Genomic DNA, 25,838 nt, shown 5'->3' with positions numbered 1-25,838 from the left:
ATTTCTTCATTAAGGGTTTTATTCCTCTCAACATGAAATGCATCAGTAACTACAAATACATTGAACATAGTACACGTGTGCTGTTATTTTCTTCACTCAGATTTTCTAAATCAACCAGCTTCATCTCAAAGTTCTACCTTGCTGCATGAATATGTTCGTGTCTTTTCAGGTCTGCTCTAGAATAGAATCTATTCCCACAGTTCGTGCAGTGGTAAGGCCTCTCTGTTGAGTGAATGACCCTGTGTTTCTTCAAGCCACTCTGAAGGCTGAAGCTCTTCCCACATTGAGAGCAGCTGTACGGTTTCTCTCCTGTGTGATACTGCTGGTGGGACTTCAGGTTGCACAGGTAGACAAAGCTCTTACCGCACTGAGAGCAGCTGAAAGGCCTCTCCCCTGTGTGGCACTGCATGTGTACCCTGAGGTGGCACATGTACACAAAGCCCTTACCACACTGGGAGCAGGTGAAGGCCTTTTTCCCTGTGTGGTGGTACTTCTGGTGGTCTTTCAGGTTTCGTAGCTGAGGGAAGCTCTTTTCACAGTGTGGGCAGCTGTAGGGTTTGACCCCCAGCTGTGCCGTTGTGTTGTTGCTGAGACCATAGGGACTGGACTCCAGGGCTCCCACAGCACACTCTGTTGCCTGGGTGGGTATACCTGACCCTGGGAGTACGTGCTGCTTCTCCCTGGTCCATGGTGTTGGTTCTGGAGGTAGCGGTGGTGGCTCCCTGGCCCATGGTGCTGGAGGTAGAGGCTCTCTGGTCCATGGTGCTGGAAGTTGAGGCTGAGGCTCACTGGTCCATGCCCCAGCATGGGCACTCAATCTCTGCAGACGACTCAGGCTCATTATGGTAGTATCTGTGGATGTGACCATCTGGGATACTAGATCCCCCCAGTCATTGGGCTCCTGTTTGATGTGGACCACATGGGCTTCCCTCTCTTCCATCCTTTCAGAGACACAGGAAGAGCTGGACATGTCCGTTTCCTGTGGACCCTCTCTCTCTGGGAGAGTGTTGGGTCCCTCTGACTGGAACATCTCCTCCTGTTTGATAACACAACCTTCCTCTGCTCCTGAGGATGGAACAGAACAAAGTAAGAGATCCTATATCAGGGGTGTGTGTGTGTGTGTGTGCGTGCATCTCTCCTCACTTACCTGACAGAGCCTCTCCTTTCTCAGTGTCTCCAGTACAACTGCAACTCACACACATGCCCATCTGCTCTCTCGCTTCCCTCTTCTTTCTCTGCTCTTTCTCTTCAACTTCCCTCTTCCTCTCCTCCTCTCTGTCCCTCCATTTCTGCTCCCACTGCTGCAGCTTCATCCTCAAGATGTCCGCTTCCTGCTTGCTCCGTGTCACTTCCTCCAGGAAGCCTTCCTTCACCAGCCGAGTGATCTCATGCATGGCGGTTTTGAGGACTGTTTCCATAACGCCACTGAGTTGGTACTGGAAGGTGAGGATGGCTTCTGACATAGCTGCAACAGCATCAGCTCAACACTGGAAAATAAACCCCACTTCCCTTCCAAACGTCACAGTTGCCTTGCCTCCCAGTGAGTTCAACAAGCTGGGAAACTGGCGCGTAGCTTCCAGATTACACCAGTACCCAGGGAGTACACCTGGAAACAGGGACAAACTGTCAAATACATTATGATAAGGGTGACCCTGCAGTGTGGACTGTCATCTTGCCAGAGAAACAGGGAATATCAGCGACGAATAGCCATTCAGGCCAGCTAAATAGCTCGCTGGAAATTGTTGTAATTGTTAGTTATTACTCTTTCATGTAGACCAAAAGTACTACCAGAGATACTGGCGTTAGGTACTTAACTAGCTAGATGGCTGAATTTTGTCCAGCTTGCCTTGCTAGCATTAGCTAATGTTGAACTAATTTAGCTAGCTAGCTGCATAGCTATAACACAGGGGTATAACGATAGCGTCTTAATTTGACTCGAAGAAAATTTATTTTATTACTTGCCAAACGTTGTCAATTGACTAGTCAGAAACGTTCAATCTCTCATACCAGTGCCACAAATTGTGAATTTTGTCCAGCTTGCCTTGCTAGCATTAGCTAATGTTCAACTAACTTGGCTAGCTAGCTACATAGCTATAACACAGGGGTATAACGATAGCGTCTTAATTTGACTCGAAGAAAAATGATTTTATTACTTGCCAAACGTTGTCAAAATGCTAGCCGGAAACGTTCAATCTCTCATCCCAGTGCCACAAATTGTGTAATATTTGCTGACTGTATTCAAAGTAGCAGCTAGCTAGTGTTTACATTGGTTTCCACTACTTACCACAGCCACAAATTACAAATGGCTATATCGTAAACATTTATGAAAACAAAAATTAGCTTTGGTCTTTGTTTAAGGTTAGGATTAGCCATACGTTTAGCTGTGTTTTTAGGGTTAGGTTTAAAATCACATTTTAAGAAGATAAATTGTAGAAATGGGACATGCCGTCAAGAGGATCATCATGCTTAGGTGATTGCGCAGAACTGATTGCAGAAAAAATGGGAGACTTGACACTATATCCATCATATATTATGTCTTTGTTCTAAAATTATCATTATCAACTCGTGTTGACGCACAACGTAGGGCAATAAAACAAATAGCTACACTATTTTTTATTGGATGCAGCATCTATAATCAATAATGACCTATTATCTAGATTGTTCCATGAAAGTTAATTCCCTCTAGTTCATATTTCAATGAACTACCTATGCTGAAGAGCTATGAGAGACAGAGATCTAAGACAGTATAAAACAGGCTTTTACTGTAGCAAAGACCTTCTAGATTCTCAACATAGAATTGAAATAGAGATTCTCAGACTCACCTTAGCTGGTACTTCCATAGCCTTGGACAGTTCTTCCGTGGCTTCAGATAGAGGTTCTACTATTTATTGTAACATTAAAGCAAAGTTAATTTGTGTGCAGTTTTGCTATGTCATTCATTGACCAAACGTCTTCAGTTCTTCTTTCATTTCTTGGCATGATAAGCCTCAATGAAAACTTTGAACATTGTGTTGTCCCAGGCCAGGTTTTGCACCACCATTTCAAAAAAGTTCATGTAGATCCTGAAACAGAGATTGATCAGCTTGGGTGTGTGTGTGTGTGTGTGTGTGTGTGTGTGTGAGTGAGTGAGTGAGTGAGTGAGTGAGTGAGTGAGTGAGTGAGTGAGTGAGTGAGTGAGTGAGTGAGTGTGAGAGTGTGAGAGAGAGAGAGAGCGGCTGACTTCTGTAGAGTGAGTGTGTTGGTCTGTACAGGGGGGAAATTTCAAGGTGTTTGTTGAGCAGTCCACAGAGTAGTGTGGAGTACTGCAGGTTTTGTTCCTCACTTATAGCTCCAATACTGTGGAGGGAGCAGTATGTACAGGGGGCGGTCTTTCGCCCTAATGTCATCAGCTGATCTAGCACGATGGGAGCAACAAAGAACTGCAATAAAACAACAATATAACCATAGAATTACATATTAGTAATTTAATATGATAATTGTGAGTATAACCCTGCAATGTTGTATTATAATGTCATTTCTCTATATGTTTCAAAGTTAACTCTGCCATTTTCCCCCATGGCTTTGGCCAGTTCTTCTGTTTCTTCTGAAAGAAGGGCCACTGGGACAGCAGTCTTGGCTATATTTGTGTTCACCAAGAAAATAGGAATGGATGGTTACTTCAATTTTACTCCTTAAAACATTTAATGTAGCTTTACAGTGCTACACTTAAAACAGTTTGATTATGTGTGCATGTGAGTGGGGTGTGGCCTCAGTCACAGCATTTTTCTCAAATGTCCCTCAATTCTAAGAGCTGGCGTTGGTCCTACATGTTTTAGGTACAGATTATAGCTATATATTTTAGTTCCATTTAGTTTATTAATCCCTATTACATGTTTGTGAGTTATGGAAAAGTTGAGACACAGTATGCAACCCTGTACTTGAAATGGGTTCTTTACAGTAACAATTATCGCCAATGGATTTTGAAACTCACCTCAGGTCCTGGTTTTCCCATAGTTTAGGACAGTTCCACCGTAGCTTCAGATAGAAGTGCAGCTGGTACGGAAGCTTTGGCATAATTTGTGTTCACCATGAAAACCGGTATGGTTGTAAGTTTACTTGAAGCAAGACGTATTGGTCCCACTGAGGTATACGATTGGTCTTCAGCACAGGCGGTTGACCTTCACAATGATACTCGACGATAGACAACTGTGGCCATTAGAAATGCGTGTGGCTGATGAAGTTATTTTTATCCACCAATGGCAACATACTTCCTACCACAAGCGGGAGTTATGCGTGTAATATCAGTACTAGCTTCTCAATTCAGAACAGTATCCAATGTATTTTGATACGTATCTATTGACTCTGATTGAACCCTAGAACAGATGCATGGCATCACAGATATGACAAAACGTGTCAAAAGTAAATTCCCAGCTAGCGGTCTTCGCCTGTTCATGGTTGTTTGTATAGTGCACTTGGAGTGTGAATACACCAATCTTTACCTAGCAATTGAACACAATAGATTGTCTGTGTGAGGTCAAATTGGACTGCTTTATGGCATGTTCTCAATTAATGGCAGTGAAAAGCATCCGGTCTGTAAAAAATGTCAAAAACACCGGGAAAACAGAACAAGTTGTGATCAAGGGGAATCACTTTATTGTAATATCAAAGCCAAGGGTCCAGTGCAAATCAAGGGTCTGTTATAAAGCAAGGGTCCATTTTAAGTGCATTTATCAATACCGCTCTACATCAGCCCAGCAACAAGGCATCTCTGCTCATCTCTCCATAGCCTACTCTAGTGCTATAATACCATTAAGGTGTAGGGGAAAAGAGGGGTCAGCTCCCATTGAAATTTAGATCCCTTGCTCAACCAAAAGTAGAGTTGTTCCAGGCCACGTTCGCTGCCTCCATGTCAAAGAAGTTCACGTAAATCCTGAGACACAAGAGGAGTGTTAGTGTATGAACGTTTCATGTGGATTTTACTCTCTGTGTGTGTGTGTGTGTGTGTGTGTGTGTGTGTGTGTGTGTGTGTGTGTGTGTGTCCATTACCTGTCAGGGGAGATGCCCAGGTGTTTGTTGAGCAGTCCACACAGTAGTTTAGAATACTGTTTCTGAGCTCCTTCAATCTTCCCAATGCTGTGAAGGGAGCAGAGGGCACAAGGGTCTCCTTTCCCCCCAAACATCATCAACTGGTCTGGGACGATGTGCACAGCAAGGTACTGAGAGAGAGACACACACAAAGAGAAAACAGAGCATACAATGAGTGGGAGCTGGAACAATCATGTGAAAAATCACGTGATTAAAGGCACGATAAAAATTCCAACCATGACAGTGAAATTGCACAAGTAAACCTTTAGTAAATAAGAACTAGTTGTTTGATTTACAGTATTCCTGTCCTGGACCTATTACAAGCACAGTGAGTAAGACATTTAAAACGTGTTAACCCTCGCAAGGCTGCCGGCCCAGACGGCATCCCTAGCCGCATCCTCAGAGCATGCGCAGACCAGCTGGCTCGTGTGTTTACGGACATATTCAATCTCTCCCTATCCCAGTCTGCTGTCCCCACATGCTTCAAGATGGCCACCATTGTTCCTGTACTCAAGAAGGAAAAAGTAATTGAACTAAATGACTATCGCCCCGTAGTACTCACTTCTGTCATCATGAAGTGCTTTGAGAGACTAGTCAAGGGTCATATCACCTCCACCCTACCTGATACCCCAGACCCACTTCAATTTGCTTACCGCCCCAAAAGGTCCACAGACGACGCGATCACCATCACACTGCGCACTGCCCTATCCCATCTGGACAAGAGGAATACCTATATAAGAATGCTGTTCATTGACTATAGCTCAGCATTCAACACCATAGTACATCAACACCACAATTGAGAGCATTTTGTCGGGTTGTATCATCGCCTGATACGGCAACTGCAACCACCCACAACGGCAAGGCTCTCCAGAGGGTGGGGTGGTCTGCACAAAGCATCATCAGGGGCAAACTACTTGCCCTCCAGGACACCAATAGCACATGATGTCACAGGAAGGCCAAAAAGATCATCAAGGACAACAACCACCCGAGCCACTGCCTGTTCACCCCGCTATCATCCAGAAGGCGAGGTCAGTACAGGTGAATCAAAGCTGGGACGAGAGACTGAAAAACAGCTTCTCTCAAGGCCATCAGACTGTTAAACAGCCATCACTAACACAGAGAGGCTGCTGCCTACATACAGACTTGAAATCATTGGCCACTTTAATAAATGGATCACTAGTCACTTTAATAATGCCACTTTATTAATGTTTACATATCTTACATCACCCATCTCAACTGTATATACTGTATTTTATACCATCTATTGCATCTTAGCCTATGCCTCTCTGTCATTGCTCATCCATATATTTATATTTATGTATTCTTATTCCTTTACTTACATTTGTATGTATTCGGTAGTTGTTGTGGAATTGTTAGATTACATGTTAGATATTGCTGCACTGTCGGAACTAGATGCACAAGCGTTTCGCTACACTCGCAATTACATCTGCTAACCATGTACGTGACCAATAACATTTGATTTGACCTGCAGCAACCTGCAGAATCTCGTGTTCCATTTTAGGAATAAGATCTGCGCATGGCCGATGGCCGATTTTATAACAGTTTTGTATTGGGATGCCAAATGGGTCTCAACTGCAAGAAAGGTTCCCTACAATTTAATCTTCACCGCAGAAAAACGCATCAGCATCAAATGAACGAAAATTAGCTCTCTACAACAGGGGCGGGGGGCTTTGCTGTGCCAACTTTGGAAGACTCACCTGCACAGGTTTGCCCATCGCCTTGGCCAGTTCATCTGTTGCCTCAGACAACAGAGCAGGAGGAATGTCACTCTTAGCCACATTAGTATTCACCAAAAACATAGGCATGATGATTGCTTCGCTAACGTTCTCTCTGTCGCAGGGAAATAACCGTGATCAACACAGCTCTGGAGCAAGCTTGAGTGCAGCTTCTTCTTCTGTAAGTTTGTATTTTACTGACTACAATAACAAAATGTGTGCCGCCACCTATTGGGTGGGGTGAAAACTGAGAAACTTTAAGGAAGGGTGAAAACGTACGACCACAGTTTCTAAACCCAGAGGCGCAACATCGCAGGACTTCCAAGAGCGCTTGCGAATCAGTCCGTGATTTGCTGTTCGAGAAGTGAAATATTCTTCCATAGTTCTTAATTTTCTCCAAGTGTAAAGGCACAACCTAGCAAATGTCTTAAGTAGTTTAACATGTTATTATTTCAACCTCGTGAAGGTGACAAACTGAAGGCATGCCTTTGATTTGACAGCATGCACAGGCGTAGTTTAGCACGAGACGACAGTTAGACCCGATGACACGTTTCCATGCATGATTGTTGTTGTTTTTTTAATAAAAATAATTGATCGAAAAACAGAAGCATTTTGGTTGATGTACATTTTTACATAATTGCTGTGGATAAATTATTTGATAGTTTTAGAGTTGCGTCAATTCGAATCTGGTATCAGGATAAATATGACAATGAGTCACCGATTGTATGCTATGTATTTTTTATTAGCTAAGCAATAAGTGGTAAATGCAATTTTCGTATATACGGGCTCTCTGTCCCACCTCGCAGGGCAAAACAGAGAACTGACTTGTTCCTGACAAAGATATTATAATATAGCCTGATGACAGTAGTAGTTCCTGCTTCCGAGCCGGCCTGTCAGAGTAGAGACTGGGCGTGGTTTAGACTCACCCAGCCTATCGTTGATTGTTGTCGTACGAGCTGGTACCAGCCCCCGGGGCGCTCCAGTTGATAGATGTAACTTGCTGTGAAGAATATCTATGCGCTCATGCTCGATACCGTTATCTCGCACCTGGCTCCTGTTATCTAACAAAATACCATTTGTTCTCGCAACACTACGTTCTGAATATGCCCCCCCAACTCATTGCACAGTTCCTGTCTTCATGTTATTCTGTATTTTTCCATCATGAGAAAGGCCCATGGCCCTGAAATGGTTAACAATGTTTCAAGTCAGCTATGTTGCAAAACACATACATACATCCACACAAGCCAACAGCAGATAATATTCAATCACATATATGGTAGCGGGCTATAGTGCATAACACAGAATCCTCATAATAGCCTCTGAGAAGAAGTATTTGATTTCATACAATTGGACCCACTTGTCATGTCATGGTAGGAGATACAGAGAGTTAAATAAAACATATTTCTCAAAGGGGCCCTGAGCTTTCTTCAATACAATCTGAAGAAATGTGCTGAAGTCCGAAAGATGTAATGTCAATTAAAAATGATCCAAATGTTTTTGATGTTGGACTGAAGTATGCTTAGATTGCATATATGTTCGTTTTATTGTTGTGTAACGTACTCCCGATCAGACTCCAGACGACACAACTTTACATTTAACCGACTGACTCCAAACAACAAGCATTGGGCTATCCGACAAAAGAAAAATGGAGAGAGCAGAGAGACTGTTCAAAACCACATTTTTTTCTCTCAGGTGTTGAGTAATGACCAAGAACTGCAAGAGAATGATTAGGTAACTATCCAGATACTCTGAAAATCACAGATTTATGCATAACTCGGCTATTCTAGTCCACACGTTACAATATTGTGACTTGCTTTTAGAGTAGTTGGTGAGCGAAGAGAGGCTGTCATATATAGTGCCATATAGAACATTGTCTATGGAGGGATGAGGCCCTCGGTTCATTCTAGGTTAACTTACTGTTGCGAGTTAGTGCATTAGCAGTTTTCTTGTTATATCAGGCACAGAAAGTCGGTCAATTAGCCTTTATCAGCTAACATTTTTTTAGATAGCTAAATTAGTTTATCGGCCAGCTATATAATCTTGACATCATGGTTGAATTACCGTCCTGGGGTTAGTCTGCTATCACATTAAAAACTGCAAACATTTAGTTCTGGTCTATTGCAAAATGTGTAAAATTGCAGGAAATAAGCTGTAAAACAACCATTTTTCCTCTCCGCCCCACAGTAAAATTAGGAGAATTGCACAAAATTAACTCAACGTAAAAAAATGCATCTCCGCTATCAAGGGGGGCACTAAAATGTTTTGCTACGCATTCATGAAGTCATGCTACCTATCGCACCGCAAAAAGCATGCTGGACAATGTGACTTTCATGAGTTTGGAGTTGATATGCAGGTCTCAGGTTTGGGACAAGGACAAGATTCTTGTCTTTCACATTCATTCATTCATTCTTACCACAGTCGTTAAAAGAGAAATAGGAAAATGCCCAAACCTTGTAGACTTCTATTGGCCAAATAACTTACCTCTATAATAACACCTTGCTGTGTGGGCCATTTGTGTAAAGATGCATCTGTTTTTTATTATATTAGTGACAGTGTTATTGACTCAGAGGCAAGAATATTATATCTCAGGTTCCTCCTGGGCCCATGCAGGCAGGGGGAGAAGGCTCCTCAAGCGCTGTGGAGACAGTGAATGATGTAAGATCAGTTAAACATTATTGTACTATACTACAAGTATGCTGCAGGCTGTATTTCCCTAATTGCGGTAAAGTAAAGTAAATATCTTCTGTTCTCACTCAGAACTGGTGTGTGTGTGTGTGTGTGTGTGTGTGAGAGAGAGAGAGAAACTGAGAATTGGTGTTATTGTTTCTGAGAGGAGAAGAAGTGTAATACCTTCTGTCGCTTTCAGGCTCATCCAGGATCCTTGTACACAGTGGGAGAAGGCACCGCAAGCACTGTGTTGACAGAACGATGTAACAGCAGTTAATCATTGTTTTCTGACAATACAATGCAAAATGGACAGGATCAAACTTAAGTTTTAAAAACATTCACATAAGGGGTCTAATAAGTTGAATCAAGGCCCTTAATCTGTGCTCTTTTTCTCAGGCTGATGTACACTACTACCCCTCCACAAAGCCACGGGTCGACAACGACCAACACCAGCTGCTGAACAGCATCATGACCTCCTTGAATGCCACAGTGTCTAAATGACATTACGAAACCGAAAGAACTGTTGATGGTGGTAACCAAGCTATTAACGGGGGTAGAAGAACAGCTTGACACTGTCATGGAGCTTAACTTGGATAGCAGGTTTTCTTTAGACAGATTTCAGGGACCTGATGATATTAGATTTTGGACAGGCTTTTACAGCTATGGGGCACTGAAAACCTTCTACACATATGTTAGTCTGAAGCTTCCAACTCGGTCTACTGGCGATCTAAAAACTGTCAGGAGGACAAATCAGAGGATTCACTGAAGTGTGGGGAAAACGCTGTTTCCCCCGAGTTGATGAGATGTTTCTGACTCTTGTTAAATCGAAGCAGGGTTCACAGCAAACCAATACCTCTATGATAGGTTTGGAATAAGCAATACCCAAGTTACCAGGATATTTGTCACCTGGGTAAACTTCAGGAACAGTGTTTTAAGTAGCATATACATTTCGATGTCTCAAGGGTAAAGTTAACATAGCCCTCAGGTCTTTTAACAGCTATATAAGGATGCGAGAGTGCTAATTGAGTGTACATAAACAGCCCTGGAGAGACCCTCATACTTTCAGGTTCAAACAGCCACATAATCAAACTATGAAAGGCTGCAATACAATGAAAGGTCTCATTGGTATGAGTCCAAACAGTATACCCACATTAATCTCTGACCTCTTCGAGGGTAGCATCTCAGACAACCAAATAGTGTTTGAAAGTGGGCTGGTAAGAAAAACTGAGGCAAATGATGTCATCATGGCAGATAGAAATTTCAGTGTGAGGGAGGTTCTTGCAAAGCAGAACATTTGCCTTGTGATATCTCATTTTCTGCACCCCAGTGGCAAAATGGGCATACCAGAGTTGGTAGAGTCCGTGGCCATTGCAAGGGTACGCAGTTTAATGGGTAGGCTTAAGCGGTGGCATATACCACTCACTTACTGGAAGCACATCATCTTTTAACTGTGTGCTCTGCTAATACTATTCTGGACTCCTTTTGTAGACTGAAGGTGTGGTGTGCATGATTTCACGTCATTCAGTACTACAGTCTCTGGCATGTCTGGATATACCCCTACCCAAGGTAGCTATAACCAAACACAATGATTTCACATCTCTAAGGTCTCCCATGCAATCGTGTTTATCAATATTTTGCTGCGAACAGTTTAATTCATCATTGTTGTCGGAGAGACAGTAACCTGGTGGTAGATGAGGGGATCAAAACCTTACTTAAATGCAGGATCTCCCCGGCTATCGTAGGATAGGTTACAGATACATGCATCTATTCTGCTCAGATAGGGTTAACTGTTTTCACAAAGCTGTGATATTGCTTGTGAAGATGTAAAATGTAACATTTGGATATTGACTGAAACATTCTGTACACTATATACATTTATACAGTACCAGTTAAAAGTTTGGACACACCTACTCATTCCAGGGTTTTTATTTTTATTACTTTCTACATTGTAGAATAATAGTGAATACATCAAAACTATGAAATAACACATATAGAATCATGTAGTAACCCTCAAAATATATTTTATATTTGAGATTCTTCAAAATAGCTACCCTTTGCCTTGATGACAGCTTTGCACACTCTTGGCATTCTCGCTACCAGCTTAACCTGGAATGCTTTTCCAACAGTTTTGAAGGAGTTCCCACATATGCTGAGCACTTGTTGGCTGCTTTTCCTTCACTTTGCGGTCCTACTCATCCCAAATCATTTCAATTGGGTTGAGGTCGGGTGATTGTGGAGACCAGGTCATCTGATGCAGCACTCAATCACTCTCCTTCTTGGTCAAAAATCCCTTACACAGCCTAAAGGTGTGTTGGGTGATTGTCCTGTTGAAAAATAAATTATAATCCCACTAAGCGCAAATCAGATGGGATGGCGTATCATTGCAGAATCTTGTGGTAGCCATGCTGGTTAAGTGTGCCTTGAAATTTAAATGAATCACTGAGAGTGTCACCAGCAAAGCACCCCCACAGCATGCTTCACGGTGGGAACCACACATGCTGAGATCATCCATTCACCTACTCTGCGTTTCACAAAGACACTGCAGTTGGAACCAAAAATCTCACATTTGGACTCGTCAGACTAAAGAACAGATTTCCACCGGTCTAATGTCCATTGTTCGTGTTTCTTGGCCCAAGAAAGTCTTTTCTTCTTATTGATGTCCTTTAGTAGTGGTTTCTTTGCAGAAATTCGACCATGAAGGTCTGATTCCCGCAATATCCTCTGAACAGTTGATGTTGAGATGTGTCTGTTACTTGAACTCTGTGAAGCATTTATTTGGGATGCAATTTCTGAGGATGGTAACTCTCATGTACTTATCCTCTGCAGCAGAGATAACTGGGTCTTCCTTTCTTGTGGCGGTCCTCATGAGAGCCAGTTTCATCAAAGCGCTTGATGGTTTTTGGGACTCCACTTGAAGATACTTTCAAAGTTCCTGACATCTTCCGTATTGACTGCCCTTCATGTCTGAAAGTAATGATGGACTGCCATTTATCTTTGCTTATTTGAGCTGTTCTTACCATAATATGAACTTGGTCTTTTACCAAATAAGGCTATCTTCTGTATACCACCGCTACCTTGTCACAACACAACTGATTGGCTCAAACACATTAAGAAGGAAATAAATTCCACAAATTAACTTTTAACAAGGCACACCTGTTAAGTAAAATGCATTCCAGGTGACTACCTCGTGAAGCTGGTTGAGAGAATGCCAAGAGTGTTCAATATTACTATATTTACTGTATAGGAAAATCACTGACACAGGTCAGGACACTTACCTATTCTTACAGGTCTAAGAATTTTGTATTGGCCTTTCTGGAGGGCTGGTGCTATCTCTGCTCCTGGGAACAGCAGCTTGGGGGTGCAGGTTTGATGCCGGTGCTGATTGGATCCAGAAGGCCAAACAGAAATTCAGCCACATGACTGCACTTCTCACCTGCCCCAGCCACACAGGTACAGTGGGTCCTTTTGAATTTGACAGAATGTACCCCCCTATCGATTGCAGAATGCAACACGTTGTTTACATTATGATGTAAAAGTAAAATAAGGCCTATCTTCATACTGTACTGTTTTTGGTACGACCTTCAAAAGATACAGGTAAACAGCAACCACTAGTGGCTGTTCAGGCTACAGCACATCTGTTCTGTACTGGGTCTTGGTTACGGAATGTAGGAAATAAATGGGACATTGAAGGTCCAATCAAAGAGCCAGAATCTATTGTATTTGTGTGTTGGTCTGGAGTTGATTGGAATATTCAATCACATAATGTACTAACGTTTTGTTTACAGTTAGATAGGCTACGCCTGATTGGAGCTAGTTGAGGAATGCTCACCTCCATTCTCTTATTTTTTTTAAAGGAACTCAGTCCTGCTTTAAACTTACTCTTGAAAGTTGTAATCGTAGAATGCACAAGGTGCGATTTCGAAATTGGGTAGTGCATCATCAGTTCCTCTTGTCATGTTAGTGATTGCATACCTTAGAGAGCTATTTATATCTTGTCAGAAATGCCCCGATCAACTAGCCTATGTTCACTAACTTTTTATTTATTTAGGTTTTTTAACCCATAGATATTGTTGTAATTTTTTTGGGCACTCAAATATCACATGAATACACATTAGACATGGCCAAATGTATAGAATTGCAATAACATTTGCTTTAAAACTTTTCTCCACCAACAAGAGGGGAATGAACAGTTTGTCATGAACAGTGCTTGTGCCCATAGATATAGACATGGTGTGTGCTTGCGCACAAGATGGGCGCGGGATGTTCCCCAATGCTGGAAGAGGGGCCCGAGTGAAAGTTTGGGAACCCCTGGCGTAGATCACTAATTTTGCCCATTCTAATGTTCAATCGAACAGTAACTGAATGCCACGATGCCCATCTGCCTGCTGTAGGATCGAAACATTTTTGTGATAATAATAAATACAAAATATTGGTTCCTTTTGCCTCATGCTGATGGCATAGTCAGGATTTGGCTTAAACACCAGGCTGTTCTAGAGGCAAAGGGGGTCCAACATGGTACTAGATGGGTGTACCGAATAAACTTATATACCTGTATGTATACAAAACATTGACATAGACTGACCAGGTGAATTCAGGTGAAAGCTATGATATTGATGTAATTTGTTAAATCCACTTAAATCAGTGTCGATGAAGTGGAGGATACAGGTTAAAGGATTTTTTAGCCTTGAGACAATTGAGACATGGATTTTGTATGTGTGCCATTCAGAGGGTGATTGGGCAAGACAAAATATTTCAGTGCCTTTTAAGAGGGTATGGTAGTAGTAGATGCTAGGCGCACCAGTTTGTGTCGAGAACTGCAACGCTGCTGGGTTTTTCACCCTCAACCGTTTCCAGTGTGTATCAAGAATGGTCAACCACCTAAAGCACATCCAGACAATTTGACACAACTGTGGGAAGCATTGGAGTCAACATAGGCCAGAAATACTATGGAAAGCATTCGACACCTTGTAGAGTCTAGGCCTTGACAAATTGAACCTGTTCTGAGGGCAAAAGGGGGTGTAACTCAATATTAGGAAGGTGTTATTAATGTTTGGTATACTCAGTGTATATCTTCTATTTATAAACTGGGTGGTTTGAGCCCTGAATGCTGATTGCCTGACAGCCATGGTATAGCAGACTGTATACTACAGTTATGACAAAACATTTATTTTTACTGCTCTTATTACGTTGGTAACCAGTTTAAGATAGCAATAAGGCATCTCGGGTTTGTGGTATATGGCCAATATACCACAGCAAAGGGCTGTACCAAGGACCTCTGCGTTGCATTGTGCCTAAGAACAGCCCTTAGCTGTGGTATATTGGCCATATACCACACCCCCTCATGCCTTATTGCTTAATTGTCTTATAGATGCCTTGATAGAATGGAGTTGAGTGTTCTTCAGCTAGATCAGAGCAGGACGTATTTCTATTTCTTCCTGGTCTGAATGTCCTAGCTACAGTTGAAGTCAGAAGTTTACATACACCTTAGCCAAATACATTTAAACTCAGTTTTTCACAACTCCTGACATTTAATTCTAGTAAAAATTCCCTCTATTAGGTCAGTTAGGATCACCACTTTATTTTAAGAATGTGAAATGTCAGAAATCATTCTCTCTACTATTATTATTTCAGCTTTTATTTATTTCATCACATTCCCAGTGGGTCAGAAGTTTACATACACTCAATTAGTATTTGCTAGCGTTGCCTTTAAATTGTTTAACTTGGGTCAAACGTTTTGGGTAGCCTTCCACAAGCTTCCCACAATAAGTTGGGTGTCACGGGTTACTAGGAGTGGAAGATAGGAGTCAGGCGTAGAGAGTTCAATGATTTAATTCTCCGGAGAAAACGGTCACGCCAAACACAGGGCGCATACACACTGACCAACCCAAAACACAGGGCAAACGACCCAGAGAACAAAACACATCCACAATCGACAGAGAACACAAAATAGTCCCACACAAACCTAGGCGGGCCGAAAAGGCTTAAATAGACCAAAATCAAGAAACACAAAAGGAACAGGTGCAACTAATAAGACTAAACTAACAGAAAAGGAAAAAGGGATCGGTGGCGGCTTGTAGAGACTGCCGAGCACCGCCCGAACAGGCAGGGGAGCTACCTTCGGTGGGAGTCGTGACATTGGGTGAATTTTGGCCCATTCCTCCTGACAGAGCTGGTGTAACTGAGTCAGTTTTGTAGGCCTCCTTGCTCGCACATGCTTTTCAGTTCTGCCCACAAATTGTCTATAGGATTGAGGTCAGGGCTTTGTGATGGCCACTCCAAAACCTTGACTTTGTTGTCCTTAAGCCATTTTGCAAAAACTTTGAAGTATGCTTGGGGTCATTGTCCATTTGGTATACCCATTTGCGACCAAGCTTTAACTTCCTGACTGATGTCTTGAGATGTTGCTTCAATATATCCACAGAATTGTCCTTCCTCATGATGCCATCTGTTTTGTGAAGCGCACAAATACCTCTTGCAGCAAAGCACCCCCACAACATGATACTGCCACCCCCGTGCTTCACGGTTGGGATGGTGTTCTTCGGCTTGCAAGCCCCAACCTTTTTCCTCTAAACATAACAATGGTCATTATGGCCAAACAGTTCTATTTTTGTTTCATCAGACCAGAGTACATTTCTCTAAAAAGTACAATCTTTGTCTCCATGTGCAGTTGCAAACCATAGTCTGGCTTTTTTATGGCGGTTTTGGAGCAGTGGCTTCTTCCTTGCTGAGCGGCCTTTCAGGTTATGTCGATAAAGGACTAGTTTTACTGTGGATATAGATAATTTTGTACCCGTTTCCTCCAGGATCTTAACATGGTCCTTTGCTGTTGTTCTGGGATTGATTTGCACTTTTCGCACGAAAGTACGTTCGTCTCTAGGAGACAGAACGCGTCTCCTTCCTGAGCGGTGTTGGATTCGACATTTTAAACATTGAGATATTAAAGACATGACAGATCAGACGCATAGTATATTAAGGGATGAAAGAGACTGGGTCTCTGTAGAAAGACAGATAGCTGTGGAATGTGTTGGATGACGAGGAGAGCAACGTGTTGATACAGGGGAGACAGATGGACATCTGTGGATTAGATGAAGGAAGGGTTGAGGTCAGGAGGTGAGGACAGATTATCATCTGGGAGTAATAAAGGTTTGGTATCCTGTTACCCTCTTTATTCTCTTCCTGTGAAACCATAAGATGTAACCATTGGAGAGAAGGAGGAGGGTCTTAAGTGGGATATATAAATACAGTGGGGCAAAAAAGTATTTAGTCAGCCACCAATTGTGCAAGTTCTCCCACTTAAAAAGATGAGAGGCCTGTAATTTTCATCATAGGTACACTTCAACTATGACAGATAAAATGAGAAAAAAAATCCAGAAAATCACATTGTAGGATTTTAAATTTATTTATTTGCAAATGATGGTGGAAAATAAGTATTTGGTCAATAACAAAAGTTATCTCAATACTTTGTTATATACCCTTTGTTGGCAATGACAGAGGTCAAATGTTTTCTGTAAGTCTTCACAAGGTTTTCACACACTGTTGCTGGTATTTTGGCCCATTCCTCCATGCAGATCTCCTCTAGAGCAGTGATGTTTTGGGGCTGTTGCTGGGCAACACGGACTTTCAACTCCCTCCAAAGATTTTCTATGGGGTTTAGATCTGGAGACTGACCAGTCCACTCCAGGACCTTGAAATGCTTCTTACGAAGCCACTCCTTCGTTGCCCGGGCGGTGTGTTTGGGATCATTGTCATGCTGAAAGACCCAGCCACCCGTTTCATCTTCAATGCCCTTGCAGATGGAAGGAGGTTTTCACTCAAAATCTCACAATACAATACATCATTCTTTCCTTTACACGAATCAGTCGTCCTGGTCCCTTTGCAGAAAAACAGCCCCAAAGCATGATGTTTCCACCCCCATGCTTCACAGTAGGTATGGTGTTCTTTGGATGCAACTCAGCATTCTTTGTCCTCCAAACACGACGAGTTGAGTTTTTACCAAAAAGTTCTATTTTGGTTTCATCTGACCATATGACATTCTCCCAATCTTCTTCTGGATCATCCAAATGCTCTCTAGCAAACTTCAGACGGGCCTGGACATGTACTGGATCAAGCAGGGGGACACGTCTGGCACTGCAGGATTTGAGTCCCTGGCGGCATAGTGTGTTACTGATGGTAGGCTTTGTTACTTTGGTCCCAACTCTCTGCAGGCCATTCACTAGGTCCCCCCGTGTGGTTCTGGGATTTTTGCTCACCGTTCTTGTGATAATTTTGACCCCACGAGGTGAGATCTTGCGTGGAGCCCCAGATCGAGGGAGATTATCAGTGGTCTTGTATGTCTTCCATTTCCTAATAATTGCTCCCACAGTTGATTTCTTCAAACCAAGCTGCTTACCTATTGCAGATTCAGTCTTCCCAGCCTGGTGCAGGTCTACAATTTTGTTTCTGGTGTCCTTTGACAGCTCTTTGGTCTTGGCCATAGTGTAGTTTGGAGTGTGACTGTTTGAGGTTGTGGACATGTCTTTTATACTGATAACAAGTTCAAACAGGTGCCATTAATACAGGTAACGAGTGGAGGACAGAGGAGCCTCTTAAAGAAGTTGTTACAGGTCTGTGAGAGCCAGAAATCTTGCTTTTTTGTAGGTGACCAAATTCTTATTTTCCACCATAATTTGCAAATAAATTAATTAAAAATCCTACAATGTGATTTTCTGGATTTTTTTTCTAATTTTGTCTGTCATAGTTGAAGTGTACCTATGATGAAAATTACAGGCCTCTCTTATCTTTTTAAGTGGGAGAACTTGCACAATTGGTGGCTGACTAAATACTTTTTTGCCCCACTGTATATCTGAATGGGACAAATGTTGTGTTGTCTGAATACAGCTGTACAGAACCTTTTGGGAAGAATTAAACTTGGTTAAAGCTTCTCCAGTGTCCGTGAGTTATTTACTTTGAAAAATAAGAACGTATGACGGCTGCGTGGTCCCATGGTGTTTATACTTGCATACTATTGTTTGTACAGATGAACGTGGTACCTTCAGGCGTTTGTAAATTGCTCCCAAGGATGAACCAGACTTGTGGAGGTCTATATTTTTTTTCTGAGGTCTTGACTGATTTCTTTTGATTTCCCCATGATGTCAAGCAAAGAGGCACTGAGTTTGAATGTAGGCCTTGAAATACATCCACAGGTACACCTCCAAATGACTCAAATGATGTCAATTAGCCTATCAGAAGCTTCTAAAGCCATGACATCATTTTCCGGCTGTTTAAAGGCAGTCAATTTAGTGTATGAACTTCTGACCCACTGGAATTGTGATATAGTGAATTATAGGTGAAATAATCTGTCTGTAAACAATTGTTGGAAAAATGACTTGTGTCATCCACAAAATAGATGTCCTAACCGACTTGCCAAAACTATAGTTTGTTAACAAGAAATTTGTGGAGTGGTTGAAAAATAGGTTTTAATGACTCTAACCTAAGTGTATGTAAACTTACGACTTCAACTGTACCCTGAAAGTTTGAAACGGTACAGTATACAGTGGTTTTAAATTAAGCTACAAATTTGTAGAGCCCTCCTGTATTGAGGCAAATTATATTTTATATCTTGCTCTCTGTTAAGTTGAAATGGCACTTCAAGAATAAAAAAAAATACAGTAAAGAAAAAAATATACATTTCCAACATCCCGCTGAGTGTATTCTCTACCAGCAAGGTTGAGTGGATGTCACTATGACACTTATTAGGCCTGCTACCACTCTGTACATTGTCTTGACTAGGACTAAAGAAGCACTTGTAACAGAGATGCTTCAGCCAACTGATCCTAGATCTGAGGTTCGGGGCAACTCCTCCCCCAATTATCTCATCACCACCACTCAAAATTCACAACGAAACACAGGTCGAACTTGTCTGTTTTCAACATGAATTAAACCTGTTATCAGGTTCCTTTTGACAAACTAGGTTTCTAATAGTGTATATATTTATATACACTATTTAAAAAAGTTGTCTATTTGTATTATGTTAAATGTTCCAATGGTGCAAATGTTCTATGGTGCATTACCTCAGCAAAATGCACCACGCTGTATGTATGCTTGCTGTGGCAGGCTGAAAGACCAACATGTCATGTTGCTTTAAAACTGATGAGCAGACCAGTGTGGAAGTGTCCTTACATTTGACAAATACTATGTACTGTAGAGATGTACTTTTTCCTTGTGTATCTTGGCTTTGTGATTTCATGTATTGCACTGTTTTAATGTCTTCTGTGAGTAATTTAGAATCAATCTAGGCAAGATACTGTAAATGCACACTGACAGCCTTGCAAGAGAGAATATAAACCATTTAAAACCACTGTGTGACATATCTTGGAGTAAAACAAACGTATTAAACAACTTGAATACTTGTCCGTTCCGTTTTTTAGTTAAAAAAAAACCAAAAAACTGTATTCTCCATGTATCATAGATTTCAGATGTTATTATATGTAACAAACACACCTAAAGGGATAAGAAATGAGAAACCACTTTCTTACATGCATTTCCAATCATAAAATCCCAGAGGTTGCTTTATTTTCACTTGAGAAACAGAGACCATCATCCTTCCAACTATCCTCCCATCCCATCACTCATCACCCTTCCTCCTCTCCACCGCCTTCACCCTTCCCTCCAGGATGCTCAGGCGGTCTTCCATGTGGATTGTCTTTTCTGATCCGTAGCTGGCAAGCCCCAGAAGAGCACACCCGAGCACCAGGCCTGCCAACCGGACAGCTGTGGTGTCTGAACCAGCCTTGACGTCGCTGACGATCAGGCCGAAGAGCCACAGCGCTGTGCCCGCCTTCAGCATCCAGAACACCCTCCTCACCACGCCCACCAATAGGCGCAGGACAATGGACAGCACCCAGTAGCCAATCAGAGCCAGCAGAGCCCATTGACCTACCGAGGCCACGCCCTCTGGTGTGAAGTGAGGGAACGGCAGCTGGACTGAGAGATGGAGGGAGAGAGAGGACACGTGTTTATATATTGCCGGGGGTAATTCAATTATTTTGTCTATCTTTACTCTTGAACTTGAGTGAATTCGAAGAGCAATCTCTTTGAAAACCAATAGCCTGTGTGCGGTTTAGATCATATTAGAGAGATCAAATCACAGACACGAGGAAGAATTCAAACCCACACTTCCCAGTTCCCATATTACAGAGAGGAAATGCAAGTTCTTCTCAGATACAGGTTTGACGGACTAAAAGTGAGCATTTAATGTGTGCAAGTGAGAGCAATACATGATGATTTTAGCTCTCTAAACCCAAAGTAGATGTGATGTAGAAAGAATGAACCTACACACACATGCGGTCACCCACCATCAACCCCTGTGACCCTGAGGATCTCTGTGACGTAAACCGCGATGACATTCAGGCCGCTGGCAGCTCCTTCAGCCAGAAACCGGATCAACATCTCAAAGAACTAAGAGGGGGAGGGGAGGGTGAGAAGAATTTTGACATGGCTTACAGTACAGCTTACATATTTGTACTGTAAGGGGAGAATTAAAACGGTTACTCCGGTGAAAGAAATATTCTAGTCCTATTCTAGAGTAGAGGGCCATACATTCACTTTAAAGTGGCCAACGAAGTCAGCCCACTATTCCCCTGCCTGTATAGCTTACTTTATGTACAGTAAAATGTATTTCTTACCATGATCCTGTAGTGAGTGATAGAGCAGCACAACTGACAGTGACAAGTAATACCAATTAGAACGACCACAGCTGTTTCTACAAGGTCAGCTGTCAATCAGTATAAAACAGGTGGCGTCTGCAGGTGTGGGTCACTGATTCAATCGTCCCACTCAACACTGACCTAGATCTTTTTTACGAGAGGCAGGCATGTTTGATTCCTACAATACAGGTTGTCTTTGATCATGCCGTTAGTTAGTTTAGTTAAACCCAATGGCCAGTCGGTCACCATACAAGTGCAATCCACTTGTACTGAGCGAAATTATTGAGTCCCTATGCTCAAATGGCGTTCCCAGCTGGCATCATGGGGGTGTTGTTGATGACGTAACACGTGTATGTGTGTGTGTGGTGTGTGAGATCGAAGCTGTCCTGTTATTTAAAAAAATAAAAAAGACAGCTGACGGCTGGACCGATAACCCCCCACACACACACACACACACAGTGACGGCTTAGCTGAGGTCAAGGGTAGTCATAGTAGGACAGCCTAACTCCGCTGCACCTGTTACTACCCTACACAAGCAGCACTGTTTAGTGTGTCAGAGCAGGCCAGAGACAACTGTCCATCACGGTCACCTTGTAATGTGTCCGCATGGAACATTTAAAAAGGCCAACTGAAAATCTAAAACATGGCCATTAATGTGGCTATGTACAGTTACACAAACCATACCCACAATTGGCATCAAATGAAAGAGTGATGCAGTCATTTGCCTATCTGTATAACACACATGCTATATGAAGTGACTGACATGTGCCCTGCAAACAGAGCTATAAGGAGCTTTGTTTTGGGCCTATTGTCAGAGGAGAGGTTAGTTAGATGAGGAACCTGGTGGTTTCTTACCATGGCCATGGTATAGACGTTCTCTTGACCAAGTACTGACTCTAGATACAACAGCACACTCTGGGGTAGGGCGCACAGAGTAGTGGCAGCAAGGGAGAGGGTGCATGGATATAAGCATACATGAAATTAGGGCAGAGTAGAGGGGAGATTAGAGGAGAGATTATCGGGTAGTGGGGCAAGGGAAGAGAGGGAGATATGGGTCAGAGAAGAAAAGGAGATGGGGAGGGGAGGTGAGTGGAGGTGGTGAGGAAGCAAGAAATACAGTAAGATTTGAGAAATAATTTTAGTTGACAAAAAACCACAATTAAGCAATGCTTTTAAATGTAGCAAATGTCACCCTTAAAAGGAAGATAGTTAATTGATTAATGAATAGAATAACACAGGAAACAGGGGTGTAATCATTAGTCCAAACGAGGGTTTTTAATTACACAAATTCTGGTAGGTCCCTCCCCGTCTCGTACCGTTAAGAAAAGAAACGGCGTAATAAATACGCCCCGGGATTAAGTGCTGGTTAGATTTACTCAAATAGTCAACTATTAGGTAGCATAATACATTTTATGGCATATTTTCCTATCCTCCTTACCTCAACAGTCGATTCGATTACATTGGTTCCCACCACGGACTCCACGTATTTGTGGACATCTTTGCAGGTCCCCGTGACCAGGGACCGGAGGCTGACTGATGCCTGGGCCGCTTGAGGGCTTTCCTCTGAAGGCATGGCCTGCACGACGCATCGCGCTGCCAAGCCAAGCATCAAAACAAGCGTGGATAATAAAACGGGTATTGAGGATGAATCTGCACGGTTGTAGGAAGTCATGTTGGGAAATCAAAATGTACGCTCATTCAAGTGATAATAGAAGAGGAAATTATATTTAAAAAACGGTTTCTTGAGGATCAGCGCCTTGATCTATAGAGCCCAGATCGATGTATGTGCAAATGTTTCAAACGGCGTATTAAAAAGCAGGTTTAAAAATGGCTTCTGTTGTCAGTCAGTCGTTCAAACAAAGCGACCGAGCTGTAGCTAGTTAGACCTATTATTGGCTTGCTCTGCAGGGGTATTAAAATATTGCAAACTTCTTGAGAAAACATAATTAGCTGGGCCCTATAGTCTAGTAGGCTACTCGTTGGTGGTATGATCAAACATGCACGTTATTAAATCACTTAATATCAGCTCAGCGGCTAATTTTTTTTAAATTATAAACTTTGTCAATGTTACCACAAACCAGGGCACCGTTCAGGGACATTTAATATTAACACAATGCCTATATTTGGTATTGAACGGGTTAAGAATAGAGTGACGTTAATTTCTAGAAATGTATCCTTTCCCTGCGGTGAATACAGTATATTTTAACGTCAAGGTTATTGATTTACTTTACAAGTTTCTTTTTCTGTTTGCGAAAAAAAAAAAAAAAGCTACGTTTTTGCAGGCGCGATGACGTTGTCTTGACCATGCGCGGGTCCTCAATTTTTCGTGTTGGGCTTCAGTATTCCACACGGATGTTGGTATATATTCCTTTGTTCCAGGGTTTGCGTCAAGTTCAACACCACGATGGATTGTCTTGCATAAAAGCTTGTTTTTATAGGTATACTACGCCGTAGATGCTGCTGCCCTATAGGCGCTCCTTTCCGTCAAGCGATGCTGGCTTCTGGTTTAGTACAATGCGACAGCTCTTCCTTCAAACCGGTCTGGGAGACAGGGGGAGGGGACGTTTTGGTGCCTTCAGAAAGTATTCACACCCCTAGATTTTCCCCACATGTTGTTGTTACAGCCCGAATTTAAAATTGATTACATTTTGATTTTAGTGTTACCCCATAATGTTAAATTGGAATAATGCTTTTCGAATTTTCTTCAAATTAATTAAAAATAAGCTTAAATGTCTTGTCAAATTTATTCAACCTCGTTATGACAAGCCCAATACTCTGTTCAGGAGTAAAAATGTGGTTAACAAATCACAAGTTGCATGGACTCATTTTGTATACAAATAAGTGGTTAACATTAATGTTTAACCCCATCTCTTACAATTATCTGTAAGGTCCCTCAATCTTGCAGTGAATTTCAAGCACGGATTCAACCACAAAGACCAGGGAGGTTTTTCAATGCCTCAAATGGCACTGATTGGTAGATGTGTACAAATAAAAAAGCATACGCTGAATATCCCTTTAAGTATGGTGTTTATTAATTAGGCTTTGGATGGTGTATCAATACAACCAGTCTACAAAGATACAGGCGTCCTTCCTAACTCAGTTGCCGGAGAGGAAGGAAACTGCTCAGGGATTTCACCATGAGGCTAATCTCTCGTGGACAGATTCACATGTAAACGGCAAGTGAAGTGACAACTTTGCAAGAATTTTACTTCTGGGCAACTGAGATTACCATAAGGCCAATGATGATTTTAAAACAGATTGAGTTTAATGGTTGTGATATGAGAAAACTGAGGATGGTTCAACAACATATAAGCTACTCCACAATACTAACCTAGATGGAATCCTGTACTGAATAAAAATGTTCCAAAACATGCATCCTGTTTCTTACAACACACTTAAGTAACACTACAAAAATGTAGCCAAGAAATTCACTTTTAGTCTTGAATACAAAGCACATCACTGAGTACCATGTCTTATTTTCAAGCATAGGGGTGGCTGCATCATGTTATGGGTATGCTTGTCTTTGGCAAGGACTAAGGAGTTTTTTTTGGGTGGATGAAAATAAACAAAATACAGCTAAGCACTAGCAAAATACTAGAAGAAAACCTGGTTTAGGCTTCTTTCCAACAGTCACTGGGACACTCATTAATTCACCTTTCAGCAGGACAATAACATAAAACAAGGCCAAATCTACACTGGAGTTGCTTACCAAGACAACATTGAATGTTCCCGAGTGGCCTAGTTACTGTTTTGAGTTAAATCGGCTTGACTATGCATGGCAAGACTTAAACAGCTGTTATCGCTGCCAAAGGTGTTTCTAACGTATTGTCTCAGGGGGTGAATACTTATCTAATCAAGATATATTAGTTTAATATTTCATAAATCTTTCATAAAAGTTTGAATTTTTCTCCCACTATGACATTTCAGAGTATTTGGTGTAGATTTTTCCAACAAAAATGACAATTAAATAAATTATAATCCCACTTTGTAACAACAAAATGTGGAAAAGGTTAAGGGGTGTGATTACTTTCAGAAGGCACTGTATAATAAGAAAGGTTTTGAGATTTGTGGTCTCAACACATGTTAAAGGTTAAAACAGAAATATGATTTTGATGATAATGAATAGGCTATGTAGCTTATAAAATGTACAAACTAGACTGATAAAGAACTAATCGCAAGACAAGTATCTCGTTTTGATGAGAGTTTAATAACTTGTGGAGCAGCAACATTACACATTAGCATCAATTCATGGTATTTGTAGCCCGTCAGTGTGTCCCTGAAGAGGCAGCTTTCAAATCAAATAAAAATACAAGCATACAAATGCAAGGAAAACATTGACTGGTCACACAAGGGTGCATGCTGATCAAGGGACTCACCGTTGATTTTCTAACCATCTAAGCAAATGGTTAGTCCGTTTTTCTTTCTCCCTCACACACACACACACGTGTAAGCAGACATGCCGACGGACAGACACCACACCAGTCTAAAACTAGAGCCAGAGGGGCCCCCAGAAGGTTATCTGGTGTATAGTTCCATGGGGCAGGAGTCGTAGGAGTACTGAGGAGAGAGAAGCTGAAAATATCAGTTATTATAAAAAGGTTATTAGGGTCTTCAGTGCATCACTGCAGCCCTTCAGGACTAGAATTCAGTGAAAGGTCTGTAATGATCTAGTCCATCCAAAAAGAAG

The 25,838-nt window shown here is 41.9% G+C and overlaps 4 protein-coding genes across 6 annotated transcripts; all 4 read right to left on the bottom strand.

Moving 5' to 3' along the window:
• Position 1: 1 nt before the first annotated feature.
• On the bottom strand, positions 2-2,291 carry LOC139366177 (zinc finger and SCAN domain-containing protein 2-like). 2 transcript variants are annotated; one of them, XM_071103360.1, is made up of 3 exons: positions 2,158-2,291; positions 1,148-1,606; positions 2-1,065 (listed from the first exon to the last, which is right to left on the bottom strand). In XM_071103360.1, the coding sequence occupies exons 2-3, from the start codon at positions 1,461-1,463 to the stop codon at positions 134-136; spliced, it is 1,248 nt and encodes a 415-aa protein (XP_070959461.1). In that variant the 5' UTR covers positions 1,464-1,606; positions 2,158-2,291; the 3' UTR covers positions 2-133. The 2 variants fall into 2 exon arrangements, with proteins under 2 accessions (XP_070959461.1, XP_070959460.1); XM_071103359.1 differs by having other exon boundaries at positions 2,154-2,287.
• Positions 2,292-2,965: 674 nt separating this feature from the next.
• Positions 2,966-4,432, bottom strand: LOC139365789 (macrophage migration inhibitory factor-like). Its single transcript, XM_071102862.1, has 5 exons — positions 4,425-4,432; positions 4,002-4,157; positions 3,696-3,699; positions 3,250-3,419; positions 2,966-3,062 (listed from the first exon to the last, which is right to left on the bottom strand). Exons 1-5 carry the CDS (start codon positions 4,430-4,432, stop codon positions 2,966-2,968), a joined length of 435 nt encoding a protein of 144 aa, XP_070958963.1.
• A 177-nt stretch (positions 4,433-4,609) lies between these two features.
• LOC139365928 (macrophage migration inhibitory factor-like) lies at positions 4,610-6,990 on the bottom strand. The gene is made up of 3 exons (XM_071102988.1): positions 6,783-6,990; positions 5,026-5,195; positions 4,610-4,909 (listed from the first exon to the last, which is right to left on the bottom strand). Exons 1-3 carry the CDS (start codon positions 6,888-6,890, stop codon positions 4,843-4,845), a joined length of 345 nt encoding a protein of 114 aa, XP_070959089.1. The 5' UTR covers positions 6,891-6,990; the 3' UTR covers positions 4,610-4,842.
• A 12,983-nt stretch (positions 6,991-19,973) lies between these two features.
• On the bottom strand, positions 19,974-25,452 carry LOC139366176 (uncharacterized). 2 transcript variants are annotated; one of them, XM_071103357.1, is made up of 4 exons: positions 22,590-25,452; positions 22,007-22,066; positions 20,801-20,903; positions 19,974-20,429 (listed from the first exon to the last, which is right to left on the bottom strand). In XM_071103357.1, the coding sequence occupies exons 1-4, from the start codon at positions 22,821-22,823 to the stop codon at positions 20,071-20,073; spliced, it is 756 nt and encodes a 251-aa protein (XP_070959458.1). In that variant the 5' UTR covers positions 22,824-25,452; the 3' UTR covers positions 19,974-20,070. The 2 variants fall into 2 exon arrangements, with proteins under 2 accessions (XP_070959458.1, XP_070959459.1); XM_071103358.1 differs by lacking the exon at positions 22,007-22,066.
• Between the last annotated feature and the right edge of the window lie 386 nt (positions 25,453-25,838).

Source organism: Oncorhynchus clarkii, chromosome 14 (assembly GCF_045791955.1).
Source record: "Oncorhynchus clarkii lewisi isolate Uvic-CL-2024 chromosome 14, UVic_Ocla_1.0, whole genome shotgun sequence".
Classification (NCBI taxonomy): domain Eukaryota; kingdom Metazoa; phylum Chordata; class Actinopteri; order Salmoniformes; family Salmonidae; genus Oncorhynchus; species Oncorhynchus clarkii.
The sequence above is the reverse complement of the archived record's forward strand: the minus strand, read 5'-3'. Positions and strand labels throughout refer to the sequence as shown.

Excerpts from the sequence above, each read along its gene's own strand:
- LOC139366177 (XM_071103360.1), bottom strand. The coding sequence starts at position 1,463 with ATGTCAGAAGCCATCCTCACCTTCCAGTACCAACTCAGTGGCGTTATG. Across the intron at positions 1,066-1,147 it reads GAAAGGAGAGGCTCTGTCAG|GAGCAGAGGAAGGTTGTGTT; the intron begins GTAAGTGAGGAG and ends TTCCATCCTCAG.
- LOC139365789 (XM_071102862.1), bottom strand. Across the intron at positions 3,063-3,249 it reads CACCTTGAAATTTCCCCCCT|GATCTACATGAACTTTTTTG; the intron begins GTACAGACCAAC and ends TCTCTGTTTCAG.
- LOC139365928 (XM_071102988.1), bottom strand. The coding sequence starts at position 6,890 with ATGCCTATGTTTTTGGTGAATACTAATGTGGCTAAGAGTGACATTCCT. Across the intron at positions 5,196-6,782 it reads CGATGGGCAAACCTGTGCAG|TACCTTGCTGTGCACATCGT; the intron begins GTGAGTCTTCCA and ends TCTCTCTCTCAG. Across the intron at positions 4,910-5,025 it reads CTGGGCATCTCCCCTGACAG|GATTTACGTGAACTTCTTTG; the intron begins GTAATGGACACA and ends CTTGTGTCTCAG.
- LOC139366176 (XM_071103357.1), bottom strand. The coding sequence starts at position 22,823 with ATGACTTCCTACAACCGTGCAGATTCATCCTCAATACCCGTTTTATTA. Across the intron at positions 22,067-22,589 it reads TAATCGAATCGACTGTTGAG|AGTGTGCTGTTGTATCTAGA; the intron begins GTAAGGAGGATA and ends GCCCTACCCCAG. Across the intron at positions 20,904-22,006 it reads ACGTCTATACCATGGCCATG|TTCTTTGAGATGTTGATCCG; the intron begins GTAAGAAACCAC and ends TCCCCCTCTTAG.